General features: G+C 44.6%; 1 protein-coding gene across 2 annotated transcripts in view; it reads left to right on the top strand.

Moving 5' to 3' along the window:
• Positions 1 to 64: 64 nt before the first annotated feature.
• LOC308314394 (integrin alpha-11-like) overlaps positions 65 to 20,861 on the top strand; it is a 46,710-nt gene continuing 25,913 nt past the window's right edge. Inside the window, exons 1-8 of one of the 2 annotated variants that reach the window (XM_080762015.1) lie at positions 65 to 367; positions 7,357 to 7,468; positions 13,309 to 13,418; positions 13,755 to 13,846; positions 14,241 to 14,355; positions 16,423 to 16,550; positions 18,839 to 18,987; positions 19,597 to 19,741. In XM_080762015.1, the coding sequence (XP_080618141.1) occupies positions 319 to 367; positions 7,357 to 7,468; positions 13,309 to 13,418; positions 13,755 to 13,846; positions 14,241 to 14,355; positions 16,423 to 16,550; positions 18,839 to 18,987; positions 19,597 to 19,741 (900 nt within the window). In that variant the 5' untranslated portion in view covers positions 65 to 318. The remainder of the gene's footprint in view (positions 368 to 7,356; positions 7,469 to 13,308; positions 13,419 to 13,754; positions 13,847 to 14,240; positions 14,356 to 16,422; positions 16,551 to 18,838; positions 18,988 to 19,596; positions 19,742 to 20,861) is intronic. The other variant, XM_080762014.1, reaches the window with a different exon arrangement.

Raw genomic sequence — 20,861 nt, 5'->3', positions numbered from 1 at the left:
CCTCATCACAGGCATGTGCATGCATGCACATACACACGCACACGCACACGCACACACACACACACACACACACACACACACACTAGGTCCTGTTCAGAGAAACTCATTAAAGACTATACGACCTTCATCTGGTCGCTACTGACTGTGCTGGCTTTAAAAAGTTTGTGCGTGTGTGTGTGTGTGTTTCTGTCTCCGTCTCCTCCTCCCTCCCTCTCTCTCTCCCCTCTCTCTCTCCTCATGTCCAACACAAGCTGAGGAGCGCTCTGAGGCAAGCAGGTCTTACAGAGGAGAACAGCCCACTGACAGACAGACATACAGATGGATTATTCCTACATTCTACTACTGTGGACCTGGGGTTTATTACCAGGTAAGAGAGAGAGAGAGAATGAAAGAGTGTGTTAAGTGAGTGACTGACAGGTGGAGGGAGTGAATCAGTGAGTTCTTGCAGTGTGTGACAGAGTTACAGTGTGTTTATGGAGGACTGTTAGGAATAGGATGAGTTGTTGTTTGTCATAATAATAATCATAATATTTGACACAGAGGGTGTATGCTATATGGGATGGAGAGATCATCTACAGCTTTAATGAATTAGTTATTCTAGAGTGGCTGGATGCTGTTGATCATGATTATCAGAAGGGAGATTGATTTCATTTTGTATTGATGAGCACATTGAATGATTGAATACAAACGTGCAAACAGCACGGGTACAATCTTGGTCTAAAAGCACAACACAAAAACGTCCTGTGGACTTGTACACACAGACGCACACACACACACACACGCGGGGTGGCAGTGGCTCAGGGGTAGAGTGACCTGATGGGACCTGCTCCCGATGTGCAGGTTGGTGCCTTGCATGGTTTCCACCGGCATCGGTGTGTGAATGGATGAATGTAATGCACATTCTATGTAAAGCGCCTTGGATAAAGGCGCTATATAAATGCACCATTTACCATTTACTGTGCTTCGCATTCATGCAGTTATACGCACACTTACAACCGGGAAGCTGTCCAGGGCAACCACATTGTAATGCTGTCAGCCACTGGGAGCTGCCCAGTACAACCACAGCCTTCTGCTGTTGGCCACAGAGCAGCGGCACGTTAACCACTTTCAACCATACCATGTTTAGGGAACCTCTGATCTGGTGAAAATGTCAAATCTGCACACAACAATTATCTAATAGGAAGATCGCTGGATGAACCCTACTGATTCTGATGACCTGACGACCCTATAGCGCCACTCTTAAACATGCATTTTAGTGTCAAAGCAGCATGCAAAGTGAGTTTAACATTGTTTAATTGTTGTTTAATGCAATCAGATATGACTTTCTGTTTGGATGTATGGGCTCTCGAGGCCAGAAAGTAGTTTTTTTGCCACTCAGTAGGCATTCCTGCATAAATTCCGGGTTTGATGATGATGTCACCCGCATACCCTCTGTATAAAACATAGAGTACCGCGTTATGGTGTCATGCCTCCGCCAACCAGTGTCTGTAGTATCATGTAGTGACATTTAATGAATGTGTTTAGGTCACAGTGACCTTGAACTTTGACCACCTACCTCTAATCAGTTCATCCTTTAGTCCAAGTGGACTTTTCGACTAGATTTCATGACATTCACTGAGGTGTTCCTGAGATATTGCATTAAGAAGGTCAGTGCGGATGTACATACATTGTCTAAAAATGGAGGGGGGAGGGAAGCCCCCCCAACCTGTGGGTCTGGTCCCCACGTGATTTTTTTCTTCCTGTGGAGTGGAATTCTGGATCAAATCAGCTTGATGAGGCAAACTAATAGGAGTGGAGACAATATTCTAAGAAGTGGTGATGTTTATGCTTTGTGTGCATGATATCATGGGGAGAAATACAAGAGACTAGAGGGTAGAGTGGTATGGTAGTTCTGCCAAGAGCACAGGGCTGAGATCATAGGACAAACTGAACCACAACAAGATAGGCTGTACCAAAACAATAGCTGTCAGGGCTTGTGGAGAGTAAAGCCCACCACACACCGGCTGCGACCGTCTGCGGCGCGGCGCGTTGCTGCGCGGCGCCGCGTGGCGCCGCCTGGAAAATAGAACTGTGTTCTATTTACTTACTTATTATTAGAAGTGATTGTACAATATAAAGTTTACATAATAGAATAATTCTTCTGCAGTCCCCACTTAAAATATTATTATTACTTTGGGGGTGAAAAGGTTGAGAACCACTGCCCGAGATGAGATCACTCCTCTCACTGGTCTAATCTTGACCCATGAAGACTCACAGTGCCCTCTTCAGACCAGCATCCCTCTGGTCTGTCAGACAGACAGGAAACACTGCTGTTTTTCTGTGGGTGTTTGCATGCATGGTTCCAAGAGCATGCCTGTGTGTGTGTCTTCATGCATGGTTCCAAGAGCATGCCTGTGTGTGTCTTCATGCATGGTTCCAAGAGCATGCCTGTGTGTGTGTCTTCATGCATGGTTCCAAGAGCATGCCTGTGTGTGTCTTCATGCATGGTTCCAAGAGCATGCCTGTGTGTGTGTCTTCATGCATGGTTCCAAGAGCATGCCTGTGTGTGTGTGTCTTCATGCATGGTTCCAAGAGCATGCCTGTGTGTGTGTGTCTTCATGCATGGTTCCAAGAGCATGCCTGTGTGTGTGTGTCTTCATGCATGGTTCCAAGAGCATGCCTGTGTGTGTGTCTTCATGCATGGTTCCAAGCGCATGCCTGTGTGTGTGTGTGTGTGTGTGTGTGTGTGTGTGTGTGTGTGTTTGTCTTCATGCATGGTTCCAAGAGCATGCCTGTGTGTGTGTGTCTTCATGCATGGTTCCAAGCGCATGCCTGTGTGTGTGTGTGTGTGTGTGTGTGTGTGTGTGTGTTTGTCTTCATGCATGGTTCCAAGAGCATGCCTGTGTGTGTGCGTTCAGGTTCTGCCACTTTATACTTAGTTGCACGCTGGCGTCATGCACCGGAAATAGCTATTCTACACGCTCACAGTGTGTCACATCGCGATGTTCTGAGCTTGTAGATCTGTATTTTCTCTGTGCACCATTGGCATGCAACTATAATTCAGGATTTAGGATTAAAAAAATTGCCTCAAATTGTCCTGACAAGTTGTGTGTGTGTGTGTGTGTGTGTGTGTGTGTGTGTGTGTGTGTGTGTGTGTGTGTGTGTGTGTGTGTGTGTGTGTGTGTGTGTGTGTGTGTGTGTGTGTGTGTGTGTGTGTGTGTGTGTGTGTGTGTGTGTGTGTGTGTGTGTGTGTGTGTGTGTGAGACAGCTCAGGTGTTTTCTGTACTTCAGTCTCTAAAGTGTTCCTCTCCTGTTGCTTCGTGATTTATTTTTTCTCTTTTGATAATTTTCTTTCATTCATCTACAGAAACATTAGGAATTTTTGTGAGTTCAACTCTCAACAAGAATAATGCAGTCTAATTTAAACAAGCTAACAATATGCTATCGTTTAGTTCCTACTACTAGAAAATGACCCCAGTTGGAGGTTCAAATGCATTTCGGCTCCACACAGCTTCGCCAGGCTTTCAGTAAAGAGGAAACATTTCCCCATGAACGCAGTGTAGGTTTATTTAAATCATTTTAAATCTGTTTAAATCACTTTAAATTGGATTTGATGCAAAGGCCAGTGATGGTAGGAGATTTCCGATTTGTCCCTGGGGAAACCGGAGAGAGGTTGGCTCAAAGAATGTAAGAGAATGAGAGGGGGCGAGAGACGGAGGAGCGGGGGGGGGGGGAGAGAGAGAGAGAGAGAACTTGAAGAGAGGGGATCAAACGGATACAGAAAGGGGAGTGTGTGGGCTGTGTACAATGCTGTCAAGACAGGAGAATGAGATTATGAGGATGATAGGATGTGTTTGTTGGAACCATGCGTGTGTAATCTAATGTGTGTAATTGTGTTCAGGCCCTCGCCTGGCTTTTAGGCTGAAAGTTACACTCCAACACATATGTCATGACTGCTGTTGTTATTTTATAGATGCAGTACACGTTTCACAGATTAAAACCACTTTAAAGGTTTTCATTCATAGTAAACATTTAAATAAATTGGAAAAATTGTCAATTGGCGTGCTGTAAAGCTGACTGGATTAAGACCTGCTGCCAATTCTATAAATGCCTTCTCAAACTTTTACTTTTTTTTTTTTTAAACACTTTTAAATAGGTTAAAAAATAGCCAACGCAAAAATCTAAAATGACAGATGCTTTACAGTGATCCTGGACTGCACCAACACAGAGTAAATAAGGTGGTTGAATGGAGTGATAACAACGCTCTCATCATTAACACAAAAAAGACAGAAGATTACATCTGCAAAGTCATGGCATGTGTTTTCATGATACAACAGGCATGTCACACAGTACTCTATTGGTATAAGTAACAGCGTCTCCGCCATATATGACGGACACACACACACACACACACACACACACACACACACACACACACACATACGCACACACATACACGTACACGTACACACACAAAAAACATATTTATATACTCCCAAACATCACACACACTCCTATCCTCCTGGTGGAGACCTGTGCCCAGAAGAGGACTTTTTCTAGTTATCTCTATCCTTCTATCCATTTATCTCTCTATCTATCTGCTGGGAAACCATAGCTGTCTGTCTGGCAGAAAGCCTCTGGAAGTCAAGTCAACCTTTCTCTCTGTCGACTGCAGGAATCAACATCTGGAAAATCTGTTAATTATTCAAAAGGTTAGAGGAAGGAGAGAGAGTGAGAGAGTATACTGTATCAAAAACTGGTAAAATCTTCTCTTCTCTTCTCTTCTCTTCTCTTCTCTTCTCTTCTCTTCTCTTCTCTCCTGCTGCCTTTCAGTAAACAAAACACTCTGACCTCCAACAGAAAAGAACCTCTGCCTCGTCTCTGGTGTCTTGACATTTTGATGGATGTTTGTTTTCCTTCGTGGATTTTTCTGATGTACATGAATGGAAAGTTTAGAGGAGGATCCCTGCAAACTTTACTGTACTGTACTGTACTGTACTGTACTGTACTGTACTGTACTGTACTGTACTGTACTGTACTGTACTGTACTGTACTGTACTGTCCCGCTACATAAAGAGGGAAACGTGTGCATGTTTTTGTTTTCATAGGATTCAAAACGGTGTCCTTTACACCTCTGCCAGCGTTTATAAGCTAGGGGCCTCAGTAGGAGCCCTGTGGTGTGCTAGGGTCTATAAGCTAGGGGCCTCAGTAGGAGCCCTGTGGTGTGCTAGAGTCTATAAGTTAGGGGCCTCAGTAGGAGCCCTGTGGTGTGCTAGGGTCTATAAGCTAGGGTCCTCAGTAGGAGCCCTATGGTGTGCCAGGGTCTATAAGCTAGGGGCCTCAGTAGGAGCCCTGTGGTGTGCCAGGGTCTATAAGTTAGGGGCCTCAGTAGGAGCCCTGTGGTGCGCCAGGGTCTATAAGTTAGGGGCCTCAGTAGGAGCCCTGTGGTGTGCCAGGGTCTATAAGCTAGGGGCCTCAGTAGGAGCCCTGTGGTGTGCTGCTAGGGTCTATAAGCTAGGGGCCTCAGTAGGAGCCCTGTGGTGTGCTGCTAGGGTCTATAAGTTAGGGGCCTCAGTAGGAGCCCTGTGGTGTTCTAGAGTCTATAAGATAGGGGCCTCAGTAGGAGCCCTGTGGTGTGCCAGGGTCTATAAGCTAGGGGCCTCAGTAGGAGCCCTGTGGTGTGCTAGGGTCTATAAGCTAGGGGCCTCAGTAGGAGCCCTGTGGTGTTCTAGGGTCTATACGTTAGGGGCCTCAGTAGGAGCCCTGTGGTGTTCTAGGGTCTATACGTTAGGGGCCTCAGTAGGAGCCCTGTGGTGTGCTAGGGTCTATAAGCTAGGGGCCTCAGTAGGAGCCCTGTGGTGTGCCAGGGTCTATAGAGCACCGAAGTCCTGACGTCACTGTCAGTAGAGGGCGCCAGTCCACAGGTTCGTGTACTTTTTATTTGCATTGTAATCTCCATAGGGGGATTTTAGATCGCCTCATATAAGAACTGTGTTTGAAAAATAAACCGATCACCCCGGCCTTTTGACTCATATGGATACGAAGCATCGACTGAAGGTGGAAATGTACGCGTTAGTACGAGTCGGGTCACCACCAGCTGAGCTTACGTCAACGAGGAATCTCAGCAACGCAATGTGTTGACAGCTGGGCATGACGTATATTAGCAGCGACATTGCTTTCATATGTAGTTTCAAGGCTTTTGCGGCCACATTAATTCCATTTTCTCCAGAAACTGGCTGTATCAAATATGAATGGACATAATTAACGACGCACAGCCACTCCCCTGACAGAAAGGCCGGGGTGGTCGCCGGTCGGTTTATTTTTCAAACACAGTTCTTATATGAAGCGACCTAAAATCGCCCTATGGAGATTTCACTGCAAATAAAAAAATGCATGAACCTGTGTATTGGCGCCCTCTACTGAAAGTGACATCAGACTTCGGTGCTCTATAAGCTAGGGGCCTCAGTAGGAGCTCTGTGGTGTGCCAGCGTTTGTAAGCCTGCTGAATTTATGGAGCTCACTTTTGGATAGCATTTTATCTGGATCACTGATAGACTTTCTGCATATTTTTAAATATGATTACTTTAAAAGATGTTTTATTTCTCTTTCTGCCTTCCTGCATCTTGCTCTTTTACTTTATTCTACCACTTTCTTTCTGTTGCTCTTCCGCTTCCTTGTCTTTCATTCTGTTCAATTTAATAGATTTTTTCCCCCTCTCTGTCCCTTTTCTTGCTTCTTCTCCATCTCTCTGACTATCTGTACAATAGTAAAGAAAACAATAAGAATTCATGAAAAGATACAAGAGATACAGAGATGAACAGATGGAGGTGTAGAGAGGACGCAGGACACCAGGAGAGACAAAACACAGGGAGAGACAGGACTTGTCCTGTCCTGTCCTGTCCCCGTTCCGTCCTGTCCCATTCCATCCTGATCCAGTAATAATAATAAAAAGATTTTGTGTGAGTAATTATTTCCCATAGATCACTGTTTCCTGTTTCCTGTCAGGGAAAATGAAACGGGAAATGAGACGTGATGTCATCATCTTGATATTCTGATGGTTTCCATTCCTATTAGAATTGGCACCAGTCGAACGTCTTCTATCTGATAACAATTATAACAGTTTAAACTGGACCCAGATGACAGACAGACAGACAACACTTACAAATGGCCTCATTTCACTGGTTTATGTCTGTTTGTTAACACGGAGAAAACAATATAATAACTTGACTTTTTCGTAAACGTACTGATTAAATAATGTGTTTACTCATGTGTTCTTGCCCCTTTAGATTATGCTCATTATGATCATTTTCAAAGATTTGCACTGTCATGTTGATCTATGTGTGTTGTCTGTGTGTGTGTTGTGCTCTTGTGTCACAGGTCTTCATCTGTGTTTCAACTTTGACACCAAGAACCCCAAGCTAATTCTGGGCTCCAAGGATGCACAGTTTGGTTACACAATCCAACAGCATCAAGTGGGAGGACGACAATGGTAACGCACACACGCATGCACGCACAGGCACACACACACACACACACACACACACACACACACACACACACACACTGTTATGCCTGTGCAAGATTGGCTGAGAATTCAGTCTCAAGGCAGGAGTTAGGTGCATGTTCTAAATCCACAGTTTGGAGTTGAATTATTCCTTACAGACAGACAAGGACACATACGGTTTTGTCCACTTCCTGTCCCAAGCTGTCCTCCACACAAGCTGTCCTCCACTTCCTCTGTGTGTGTGTGTGTGTGTGTGTGTGTGTGTGTGTGTGTGTGTGTGTGTGTGTCTGTGTGTGTGTGTGTGTGTGTGTGTGTGTGTGTGTGTGTGTGTGTGTGTGTGTGTGTGTGTGTGTGTGTGTGTGTGCGTGTGTGTGTGTGTGACAAGAGCAGACTAGAGGAGAGGAGACTGTAGCCAATTAGAAGGACATGACACGTACAGATTTGACGGTCAGCTTAGCTAGAAACCACAGCAGTTGATGGCTGTAACGGCAACTACACCATTTCAGGACCAGTGGCCTTAACACAATGTGTATGTGTTCAATGTTTCCTTCTGCTTGAGCGTTGTACATGCAGCTAGCGCAGTGGTTCCCAAACCTTTCAGTTCGAGACCCAAAAGAGAGATTAGATGTTTGCCCGGGTCCCGAACTAGTGAAAATAGCAGATCTACAAGCGCACAATCAATATGTCGCTTCGCTCCGGGTTGTGAGCTTGTAGATCGCCTATTTTCACTAGTTCTTATTCTTTTTTTATTTATGGACTTTCTTAGATTTATTAATTGTTTGTTTGGGAACCAGTGAGCTAGAGCGCAGTGCTTCAAGCTGCTTCTGATTGGTCAAACTATGGTGTACCTATACTGTACATGTGTGACTCTGCAGTGCTGCCTGTATCCACAACTGTAAATAAACACTTCATCCCTCCTCTTAAACTCCCCATTCAAACAACACATCACCTATGCTAGGTGTAAGGATTTCTTTACCAGATGAGCACTGGAATATTGGGACCATTAAGGGGCTTCCAGGGGTCCCTGGTTAAATGATTGATGGTTAAGAACCAAATGTGTGTAACTTTGGTCCCAGGGATAAATGTGGATTTAAATGAGGCCTAATGCATATCAAACTGGTGGTCCTTTAAATGAAAAAAGCTTGAGAAACACTGCTGTAGAGAGAGGGTGGATGATGCACAACACAAGGAGTCCCATTCAAAGAAACGGTTGGATGGCACTTACACCCGCCTTCTAATGAGTAATGAGAGCGCAAAATCTGTCTTGGAAGAGCCACCCATCGACTAATCTAATATACGGCAACCTTCCCCGTGTTTCTTCACTAGTCCGATCCAGAAGAACACCGTTTGCCGGCCACTGCTACAGAGCTGACAATGAGGTTATATCTACCCTTCTTCTCTGAAGTCCTGCCTCAAAGCAGACCAGAGGTAGAAAACTGTCGTTCCCTGGTGTCATCGCTAGGGACACATGCATCAGTAAGCAGGAACTGGGGGTGGCAATGAAGGACCGGGAAGTCTGGTGTGGCATTGTGAAATCCATGATCTCGACCGCGGTCGAAAAATGATGATGTGTCTTGTTTGAAACATTTTGTGTTGTCACTGCTGTTGTATCCTACTGGCTCACCTGTCAGTGAGGACGTAGAGCCTCTGTCCTACTCCTCCCACTCTAACACTTCCCGCTGAGGTGCCGCCCCAGCCGTAGGAGTACTGTACGTGCAGTAACAAATATCACCCTAACCGCCAGGCTTCCCTCCCCCAATCACGGGCCAATTGTGTTTGTATAGACGCTCGACAACGCCGGATACACTGCGGTGGATTCAAACCCTCAGCTTCTGCGGTGGTGGGCCAGTACTTTTACCACTACGCCACCAGGCTGAGTGCCTTCCCAGATGTGAGTCTTGACTAGCGGTTTGGCTGCTGTTGGATAAAGAAGGACTTTAAATCAACAGTACACCAACCACCTGCTAGTGGCTACTGGAACATTTGGGTTTCGGACGGTTGATAGCTTAGTTTGTCCTACCACTTTGACTACCAAACATCATTTCCACTACAGGTTGTTGTTTACAAATCCACCAGCCACATGGACAACTAATCATAATTTTGTGTTATTCTGTTCTCAATTTATCGTTTAGCTGCTTATTAGCTACAGGTTATAGATGCCAGCACACAACAACACATCCTTGTCTCCTGCCATGGGAAAGAGGTAGAGTGAAAGAACCTGGAGGAGGCTTTATTGCTGTGTTGTCTTCCAATGAATCACAGCGACGTCGGCGAGATGATGGAAGACCTCGGGACAGCTAGGTCCTCTGGTGACAGCACTTGGCAGGGTTGACAGAGGTTCCATTACCATACAACCGTGGGATGTGGAGCATTAACACAGCTTGACTGTATTAATCTCCTCTGTCCACTAAATTACAGTTTGATAATCTGTGTCTGATGTATATCTGATGCTTCTCAGACAGGGTTGGTGAGGGACAGCTCTGTATGGCTGTAATGCCAGAAATGGAATCTACGGTTCTGTAAACTGTACGACACACACACACACACACACACACACACACACGTAATAGTCATAATACCGTACAAATTGTTATGATACTATGCATTTTACGCTTGCTTCTTGGCTGCAGTGGGTCTCTGGTGGAACATCTCATCCCTCAACTTCATGTCTGTGTGGCTGGTTTCCACGGTGAGAAGACACTGAAATAAGTTGATAAATAGAGAGCACGGTAATGCCAGGGTTGATGGTTTCATTCCCTGTAAATATAGGCATTAACACGGCCAGGTTCTATGATGTCATGTTGTGTGATTTCACCCCTCCTGTGCCTGGGTTGCTCCCATGGGACTTCTAAGACGGATAAATGATAGCAGATATACGGCCAGTCGGCCCACTAGTCATAGGTAAATATATGAGCTCTCAGTAAAACACTGTGGTTTTGGACGCCAGGTGAGATCTCCCAACATTCCTCCCCCCCCCCCCCCCTTTTTTCTCTCTCTCTCTTGACCTGGAAGTCTCTCAGCCGTCATGGGGTGTTTGGGCTCTTCCAGGATTGCCTAATATGTTGCCCTTTGAAGTAGCAGGTAAATAAGTGGAAAATATGCCGTTTTGTCTGGCGACCTGTTCTGCTGCATCCTCAGGCTCACTGATGACTCTGGAAACTATGTGATGTGGTCTGTCGTGCTGCTGCCTCCCTCTGGGAGGAGGCGGGGAAGCGGAGCAAACAAAGCGTGCAACGCTCCAGGTTTGAGCGTGTTTTTCTTCTGTTGTTGTTGTGTCTGGTGGTGGTGGGGTTGATCATTCCAAGGATGCAGGATCATTCGTTACATGTGTTACCAGTATTTATGTGTTTTTGCTTTCAGCAGATGTTCGAAGATTGCAGGAAAACTATTCTTGGTTCCGTTAGATTTGGCATTAATCTGCTCTGCTCTTTAAGATGTACCCTACATTTTGCTAAGCAGTATGCTAAGCAAAATCATGGAACGCTATGCAAACCCCCCCCCACAAGAGCGGGCCCATAGCAAGACATGAATGCGACTTTGAATGATCTTTTGTCAAATACATTTTAGGATTAGAAATTTTGGTCCACCTCCTTGACCAACATCAGTGTTGGTGCTTGAGAGAAGTTGAAATGATTTTGAAATCTATTGGGTGTTGACCTTTCAACTCCTTTACTGTTGGCTGATTGTCTGGGTCAGAGCCTCTGCTCAGTGAGCAGATGATGTAAGATTATGTGCCAACCAGTGCATGTTGTTGTGGTATGTGGATAGGGGTCAAGGGTCAAAGTAATTGACCTGTGCAGGTGCCAGTCAAAGACGAGGTCAGACTGTACGCGGTAGGTTCCTGCAGCTCTGTGGAAGCTTGTTTATTTTTGATCTGGAGTGTGTGTGTGCACTGTGATGGTGTGGTCGTGTTTTTTCTCTGCTCATGCCTTTGACTTGTGTCTGTGTAAACATGCTACTGTATATGTCTGCACTACAAAGTCTTTACATTCCGCTGTACATACCCAGCATGCCTTGTGGTTACAGCTCTTGTCATCTGGGACACGTTAACACATTAGCAGATTTAGCACCATCCACCAAACCTCACATTCCATCACTGTCACACAACCAATGCTCCCCGAAATCCTCTGAACCCAGTCTCTTGCAGACGGGCGCTGCTACTGACTGGACCGGGTCCAAATACAATCTTCAGCTCTGAACAATTCTGTCCTACTGAGACACAACACTGTCTGTACTATATTAGACCACGTCTGTCCTATAGAAACAAAACGAAACAGAACGGTCTGTCCTGCAGACAGTAAAGAGACAAGCATTACTCATTTTAGACAGACAGACAGACAGACAGACAGACAGACGACCAGTTTGATTGTACCTTCGATAAGTGTTAACCCATTCGAACCTGGAAAGTATCTCTTTCATTTTAGATTTTAGCTATATATAAATAGCAACATAATGATGTTTTCAGAATTAAAGCTCTTAGGATTTAGATTTAGAACAACATGGTTTAGAATAGTGGTTCTCAAAAATAGCAGATATAAAAGCTCGCAGCGCACCACTTGGTACCTCACTGTAAAGCTTTTGAAAATCATGAAAGTGTTTTTTGTTTATTTTGAAACACAAAACTCTTCTCTTAGGGGGGGGGGGGTCCCTGGGTCCCTGCCACAAAACATTTTCAGATGGGGTGAGCAGCTAAATACATATCATTTTATGGATCCTTGGCGCAAAGATGTTTGATTTTGTAGAATCGTCTTAAGCGTACCAGTGAGAATTCTAATAGTAGGCCCAATAGAAAATAGTGAAAAAAAGAGGCAGAGTCATGTGGTGTCAGACCGGGAAGTGGATGACCGGAGGACAGGGGTCAGTCAGACACCCAGAATGTGTTCTGTGGCTGCTGTGTGGTTTGTCTGTTTTGTTTGATGTGGCTGTGAAAGGCATCAGTAAGGGATCTTGTTTTGACCCTCTGTGACTCAGCTGAGTTCCCAAACGGCTCTCCAGAGCACAGAACCTGCTGTTTACTCTCCTCTACGCTAGTACTGGACAGGAGACGTCCCGAGTCCACTGATCACTTCAGCAGCTATAGGACTTTAATCAAATTAAATGGGCCACAGCATCATCACCCTGTCAGGATAGATGGATATAGACAGATATATCGATCTTTTATGGGTGTAGTAGAACACAGTCAAATCCCCAGTGTGAATTTCACTCTGAGAGTGTACAAATAATTATACCCAGATGGGTTGATTTGGTTGAATTTGTACACTCTCAGTTACAAATGGATAAAATGACTGATTGTAATAGCTGTGCTCTTCTAGCCTGGTCTGTTTTTTGTTTTTATACCGTATATTTTATCGGCACCATGGGAGACCAAGTATGTCAACAAAACAAGGTACTCTTTAATGACTCATAATATACTGTAGTCATCAAAATGATGGCTAGACAAGTTTATTATAGACGTAAACAACACTGTAGTCACATTGATATAAATGTACTGGTTAGGTGATCCGGGAGGTTCTTGAAACACATTGAGGAACCTTTGGTACAGCAGCTTCATATATTTAGTTTTTATATATCTTTTATATTTCTCAGATTCAGCTAGAAAAGGTGGTTTAATGTGTTTTGATGTCACACTGTATCTCTCTACCATTATCCCCACCTCTCTGCCTCTGTCACTCTCTCCATCTGTCTTTCTATCTCTGTACAGTATCTCCGTCTATCTGTCTTCCAATTTCTCTGTCTGTCTCTAACTCTGTCTCTGTCCGTCTATCTGTCTCTACCTGTCTCTGCTGTCTCTGTGTCTCAGCTTGTGTTGTCTGTGTCCTCCACAGGCTTCTGGTTGGAGCTCCGTTTGAGACCACTGGGCAACACGAGACAGGAGATGTCTACCGCTGTCCATTGGACACCAGCAGCACTGGCAACTGTTCCAGACTCAACCTGGGTACAACACACACATGGTCGCACGCACGCACTCCATGCACTGCACGCACGATTGTTATCTGTGTGTAAGTGGTTCTCAACCTTTTCTGGATCGGGCCCAGAAAATCGTGTTAAGTGGTCATTTTCAGAGCGTGTTCATTTTTAAGTCGATTGTGTTCCACCTTGGATCACTGGAACTAAAATAGTACATTTTAAGTTCTTACTGGTGTCAATATTATGTTATATTATGATTCAAATTTTAGTGTCATAGTTATTTGCCCACCATTGGCCCCGGCACAAACGTTGAGAATCAGTGGTTTAGTGTCACTTTGAAGTTTTCTTTTTTTTTACTGTCCAGGGAAGATGTCCTTGGACAATGTGTCTGAAAGGAAGGATAAGATGAGGCTGGGTATGACTCTGTCCTCCAACCCTAAAGACAGCAGCTTTGTGGTGAGTTCAGTGGCACACCTGTATTCACAGCGAAAATAGCCGATCTACAAGCTCAGAAGATGTCGCGATGCAATGCTTTGTGAGTTTGTAGATCAGCTATTTTAGCTAATTTGTGACATATTAACAGAACAAAAGAAACATTCTCCCATAATGTACAACATAGGGAAATGAGTGCACACAAAGTATTGATCTAGTAAATGAAAGATAATTAATAATAATTAACTATCGTTTTATATACAATTTATTGCAATAATAATGTGTGCTTTTCACAAAATTCCGAGGCAACACCAGGACTTTTCTCACGGCACACCAAACGTTTGGGAGCCACTGTAAACTACAACATGAGTATATTTGTCTCCATTCAACTGGTTTTCAACGCTCTGTCTCCATGCAGACCTGCGGTCCACTGTGGTCTCATGAGTGTGGCAGTTCCTACTACAGCACGGGCATCTGTTCCAGGGTCAGCAGGAACTTCAAGTTCTCCCGAACCATCGCCCCCGCCCTGCAGAGTAATAATGACCCCCATGTCCCCTACTAACCCCCTGCCTAATGACCCCCATGTCCCCCACTAACCCCCTGCCTAATGACCCCATGTCCCCCACTAACCCCCTGCCTAATGACCCCATGTCCCCCACTAACCCCCTGCATAATGACCCCATGTCCCCCACTAACCCCCTGCATAATGACCCCATGTCCCCCACTAACCCCCTGCCTAATGACCCCATGTCCCCCACTAACCCCCTGCCTAATGACCCCATGTCCCCCACTAACCCCCTGCCTAATGACCCCATGTCCCCCACTAACCCCCTGCCTAATGACCCCATGTCCCCCACTAACCCCCTGCATAATGACCCCATGTCCCCCACTAACCCCCTGCATAATGACCCCATGTCCCCCACTAACTAACCCCCTGCCTAATGACCCCATGTCCCCCACTAACCCCCTGCCTAATGACCCCATGTCCCCCACTAACCCCCTGCCTAATGACCCCATGTCCCCCACTAACCCCCTGCATAATGACCCCATGTCCCCCACTAACCCCCTGCATAATGACCCCATGTCCCCCACTAACCCCCTGCATAATGACCCCATGTCCCCCACTAACCCCCTGCATAATGACCCCATGTCCCCCATTAACCCCCTGCCTAATGACCCCATGTCCCCCACTAACCCCCTGCCTAATGACCCCATGTCCCCCACTAACCTCCTGCCTAATGACACCATGTCCCCCACTAACCCCCTGCATAATGACCCCATGTCCCCCACTAACCCCCTGCATAATGACCCCATGTCCCCCACTAACCCCCTGCCTAATGACCCCATGTCCCCCACTAACCCCCTGCCTAATGACCCCCATGTCCCCCACTAACACCCTGCCTAATGACCCCCATGTCCCCCACTAACCCCCTGCCTAATGACCCCCATGTCCCCCACTAACCCCCTGCCTAATGACCCCCATGTCCCCCACTAACACCCTGCCTAATGACCCCATGTCCCCCACTAACCCCCTGCCTAATGACCCCATGTCCCCCACTAACACCCTGCCTAATGACCCCCATGTCCCCCACTAACCCCCTGCCTAATGACCCCCATGGATCACCTGACCTGACCGGGTCTTTCAAGCCAGACTGTTGACTGAACTCACACAATTTTCATATGCTTCCGTCATACAGTATACTGCATGACGGAAGCATTTGTGTCAGTTGTCAGTTTCTTCTTAATGTCAAATTTGTCCTAATCAAAGCCTAGCTTGCTGCTTATCAGAAATGGACATTTCTAGATATTTTTTTATATTTTTTCGTGAACAAAAATGACGAACAGATAACAGCTTTCAGGTGATGTAGTTCCAGACTCTATATAGTATTCAGAGATTATGAAATATCTGTCTGGCTATGCGACCATATCCTTTCTCACCTCTGGCGCTTTTATGCAAACTCAAAGACTACACTAGTCTCTGGACTCTCTGGAGACATTGCTTTGCCAATGGGTTCCCAGATTGCCCTAACACTAACCCCCGCCCTGCAGAGTAAATGACCCCATGTCCCCACTGACCTCTGCGACCCCCTCACTGACCCCTTATGTCACATAATACGAAAAACTACCAAAAGGCTAAATAGCATAAAAATAAACTTGGGGCTAGTGGAAAAAAACACTTACCCTTGTGCCTGGTTTCCAGACTATCTTTTTTAAATGTATATTTTGGTCTGTGTATTTTTAAATGCACCTGTGAAAATATAGTTAAAATCTAGTATATTTTCTTTTGGCGTGTGACCCCTGTGACCTTCGCCCTTCAGCCTGTTTTCGGCCCTGTTAAACACGAGGGTTTCTCATAAAGTTTCAGACACAAACGCACGCACACACAAACACACACACACACACACACACACACACACACACACACACACACACACACACACACACACACACACACAGACACACACACACCATTAAAACTCAACAGAATCCTCAGTGTTTATCTTACTCTGAGAGAGTGTACAGATATTTGGAACAAATCGATACATGACTGTGTACTGGTATTTTAGTTTGCTGTGTTTGTTGTTCCGTTGTGTCTGCAGGATGTGAGACATTCATGGACATTGTCATTGTTCTGGACGGTTCCAACTCCATCTACCCCTGGTACGAGGTCCAGCACTTCCTCATCAACATTCTGAACAAGTTCTACATCGGACCTGGACAGACCCAGGTGTGTTCACACACAACCATTAAAACAAGTTCTACATCAGACCTGGACAGACCCAGGTGTGTTCACACACACAACCATTAAAACAAGTTCTACATCAGACCTGGACAGACCCAGGTGTGTTCACACACAACCATTTAAACAAGTTCTACATCAGACCTGGACAGACCCAGGTGTGTTCACACACACAACCATTAAAACAAGTTCTACATCAGACCTGGACAGACCCAGGTGTGTTCACACACAACCATTTAAACAAGTTCTACATCAGACCTGGACAGACCCAGGTGTGTTCACACACACAACCATTAAAACAAGTTCTACATCAGACCTGGACAGACCCAGGTGTGTTCACACACAACCATTAAAACAAGTTCTACATCAGACCTGGACAGACCCAGGTGTGTTCACACACACAACCATTAAAACAAGTTCTACATCTCCCACTTCTCCTTCTCACACTCACTGGATTATTACCTTGTACTGTGTAAAACTGGAGAAGATTAGACTCTCCTTAAATGGCTCTTCCGATAAATTTGGGAGGATATGGGGTCCATTCTTTCAATTCATTCAGAAATTTAATCCGTCTCAGCTTGAGGATGTGTGAGGTCTGCTGGACTTTTGATTTAAAAGTATACTGTGATTGGATTGCTGTGATGTAATGCGGATTATGGATGTATCATGTACTTATAATTGTTTGTAGGATGTTGTGTACTGTTGTTTTGTCTGTTTTTGTCTGCCTTTTATTGATTTAAGATTTGTTTGTCTTGTTTTCTTTGGGGTGAAAATTCAATGTATTTATTCTTGTACGTTATACTTGTGGGGTTTATTAAGAGAAGCTGTTAATGCCACCACTTATTATTTCTCAACTCCAGTATTTAAATAATGCTTCTGTGAAAAAACCAATAAACAAAGTTATAAAAGATTTAAAATAAAAACAAGTTCTACATCGGACCTGGACAGACCCACACACACACAAAACCATTAAAACACTTGCCCACTACCTCCCACGGAGGCCCAGGCTCCATTCCTGGCAGTGGACACAACCAACAGCAGTTATCAGTGTTCACGGGTGGGTAGCCAGCAGGCTATGGAGTGGCTAGGTTTTTGGTTAGATGCCTGAAATAAAAGTATGTAGTTAACGCAGGCTTAATAGATTTAAATGGTTTGTTCTACTACATAAAATAGGTCAGCAATTACCACATGGGTTCTAACTTCTAATGCATTACATTTGTACACTCGAGTTAAGATGAAGCCGCAAACAGTTATTCTAAAGGGATTGTGACATTTTCTGAGCTCAATTCCACTCCAAAAAAACATTTTAACATTCAGTAGATTTTCTGTGTCTGGGGTTTTCTGGCTCAAACAAGTGCTCTGATTTTCCTGCTGTTTGTGATGTCACAGTCTGCAAATCCCATATATGTCAATGCGATTGAAAACTCCAGACCACAGAAAATCCACTGAATGTTCAAAGTTCAGGTTTTTTGGGTGTAATTAAAAAAAACCTAAAAGAAAACCTTTAATGAATTCAAAATTATTTTAACCCACCTGTATGATGAGAGTATGTTAACATAATATATAGCACATTGTACTGTGTACTGTTTTTTTTTAGTGTGGAATGTTGTTACACGTGACCTGCGTTGGTTGAAGGTGGTCTCCCTATACTACCCTTCCATTGAGACATTCCATTTAGACCCTGGTGTTAGGTAGTAGGACACCTACTGGCTGTCAATGTCAAGTAGTACTACCTGAGCAATAGGGATTCCTTATTGTGAGGGGTAGAAGTCTGTGGTCTCTTTGTGCAAAATTCCTTTTCCGTTCAAGGAAGCGCAATTTGGAACAATCTACCTACTGACACAAGAGAGTGTCTATGCATCGTTTACATCTTTTAATGGATCATGGAACATCAAACATTGTTAAATAGGTTAAAATATAGGTTTGTTTGGTATTCCTGGGTGTCCTTGTATATCGCTGCTGCCTGGAGAAAACCTCCAAAATGTACATTTTTCCAGCTGAAGTGGAGTTAGGAGGTTTTACTACTTTTCATCAGTTCAATATCTTTTTAACCAACACATGGATGTAAGGGTCCTCATGATTTATGAAAACGGACAGCAACGATTTTTTTCTTCTCGTTTGTACGCTTTTACGCTAATGAGCATTCTTGCTAAATCCGGTGTATGGTACTTACACTAAATTTTGTATGTGATGTTCATTAATGCAAATAAACGTATAAAATTAAACAAATAGAAGGGTTTGAATCTTCCGGATCACTGTGTTGTTGTTGCTGCTAGGTGGGGGTGGTGCAGTACGGCTCCAGGGTGGTGCATGAGTTCAACCTGAAGGACTACCAGACCGTAGAGGACGTGGTGGACGCAGCACGCAGCATCGACCAGAGAGGTGGAGAGGAGACCCGCACCGCGCTGGGAATCAATGTGGCTCGGTACAACCACATCTATATTAAACTGGTTTATTAATTAGTATTGATGATGTTTTATCGCACTTTTCCTTTGGTGTGGTTAGGGCTTAAGGGCGACATGTAACACAGGCTGGAATTAAATTGGGGAATTGCAGTTATACGATGGAAGTCTGTACAATCTTTGTTTATGGCATGCCATTATAGTATGTCATACCTGACCCAAAATAGTACTCTGTCATTACTCCATATTGAAATATAAACCTGAGTTCAATCCTTTAATATGTAAGAGTGAATCGGTAATGAGCCGTGCAATTATAGAACATTAGTGGCGCTCAGAAGATGATCCCACTTTTACACCATGTTGCAACGATTAAAAAGTATTTTCATATTCTGAGACAATGCACTCTTTAAATAGATACTCTTATTGGGACTATGTGCATCATAATTTACTCCAGCAAGTTGGATAAACTGTAGAAAGTACCAGCCAGAGTACAACCATTTAGTACCACGTTAACAAAACATACCTCCACAATGTGCATGATTTCTTTGAGAACCGCATGCTGTTTGTTGTGAAATATCCCTTACATAATATTACTATAGATCTTTTATTGTTGTTTCGTCTCGTCTGTTCAGTTCGGAGGCGTTTGAGCGTGGGGGCCGTCCAGGAGCGAAGAAAGTCATGATCGTGATCACAGACGGAGAGTCACATGACAGCCAGGATCTGGTGCAGGCTGTGGGCGACAGCGAGAGAGACAACATCACCATGTATGCCATCGCTGTGAGTCTGAACAGCCACAACCACACATCCAGACTCTCAGAAAACAACCACACATCCAGACTCTCAGAAAACAACCACACATCCAGACTCTCAGAAAACAACCACACATCCAGACTCTCAGAAAACAACCACACATCCAGACTCTCAGAAAACAACCACACATCCAGACTCTCAGAAAACAACCACACATCCAGACTCTCAGAAAACAACCACACATCCAGACTCTCAGAAAACAACCACACATCCAGACTCTCAGAAAACAACCACACATCCAGACTCTCAGAAAACAACCACACATCCAGACTCTCAGAAAACAATCACACATCCAGACTCTCAGAAAACAACCACACATCCAGACTCTCAGAAAACAACCACACATCCAGACTCTCAGAAAACAACCACACATCCAGACTCTCAGAAAACAACCACACATCCAGACTCTCAGAAAACAACCACACATCCAGACTCTCAGAAAACAACCACACATCCAGACTCTCAGAAAACAACCACACATCCAGACTCTCAGAAAACAACCACACATCCAGACTCTCAGAAAACAACCACACATCCAGACTCTCAGAAAACAACCACACATCCAGACTCTCAGAAAACAACCACACATCCAGACTCTCAGAAAACAACCACACATCCAGACTCTCAGAAAACAACCACACATCCAGACTCTCAGAAAACAACCACACATCCAGACTCTCAGAAAACAACCACACATCCAGACTCTCAGAAAACAACCACACATCCAGACTCTCAGAAAACAATCACACATCCAGACTCTCAGAAAACAACCACACATCCAGACTCTCAGAAAACAACCACACATCCAGACTCTCAGAAAACAACCACACATCCAGACTCTCAGAAAAACTGATTCTGGTTCTGACCCACAAACAACAACCATAATGTTGTTGTCGTGCAGAAACGTTTCCATATTCCCATACTACCCTTTTTTTGTTTTACTTTATTTGTTAATTAATGCTCTACTTCTACTTGATCGTACTACAGCGTCACACAAAAGTAGCAGATCTGCAAGCTCTAGACACGGCACGAAGATATGCGTGTTGAGCTTGTTGATCTGGTACTTTTGCCACTTTAGAATTTGAAT

The sequence above is a fragment of the Protomyctophum bolini genome (genome assembly GCF_963924005.1).
Source record: "Protomyctophum bolini genome assembly, chromosome: 4".
Taxonomy (NCBI): domain Eukaryota; kingdom Metazoa; phylum Chordata; class Actinopteri; order Myctophiformes; family Myctophidae; genus Protomyctophum; species Protomyctophum bolini.
The sequence above is the reverse complement of the archived record's forward strand: the minus strand, read 5'-3'. Positions and strand labels throughout refer to the sequence as shown.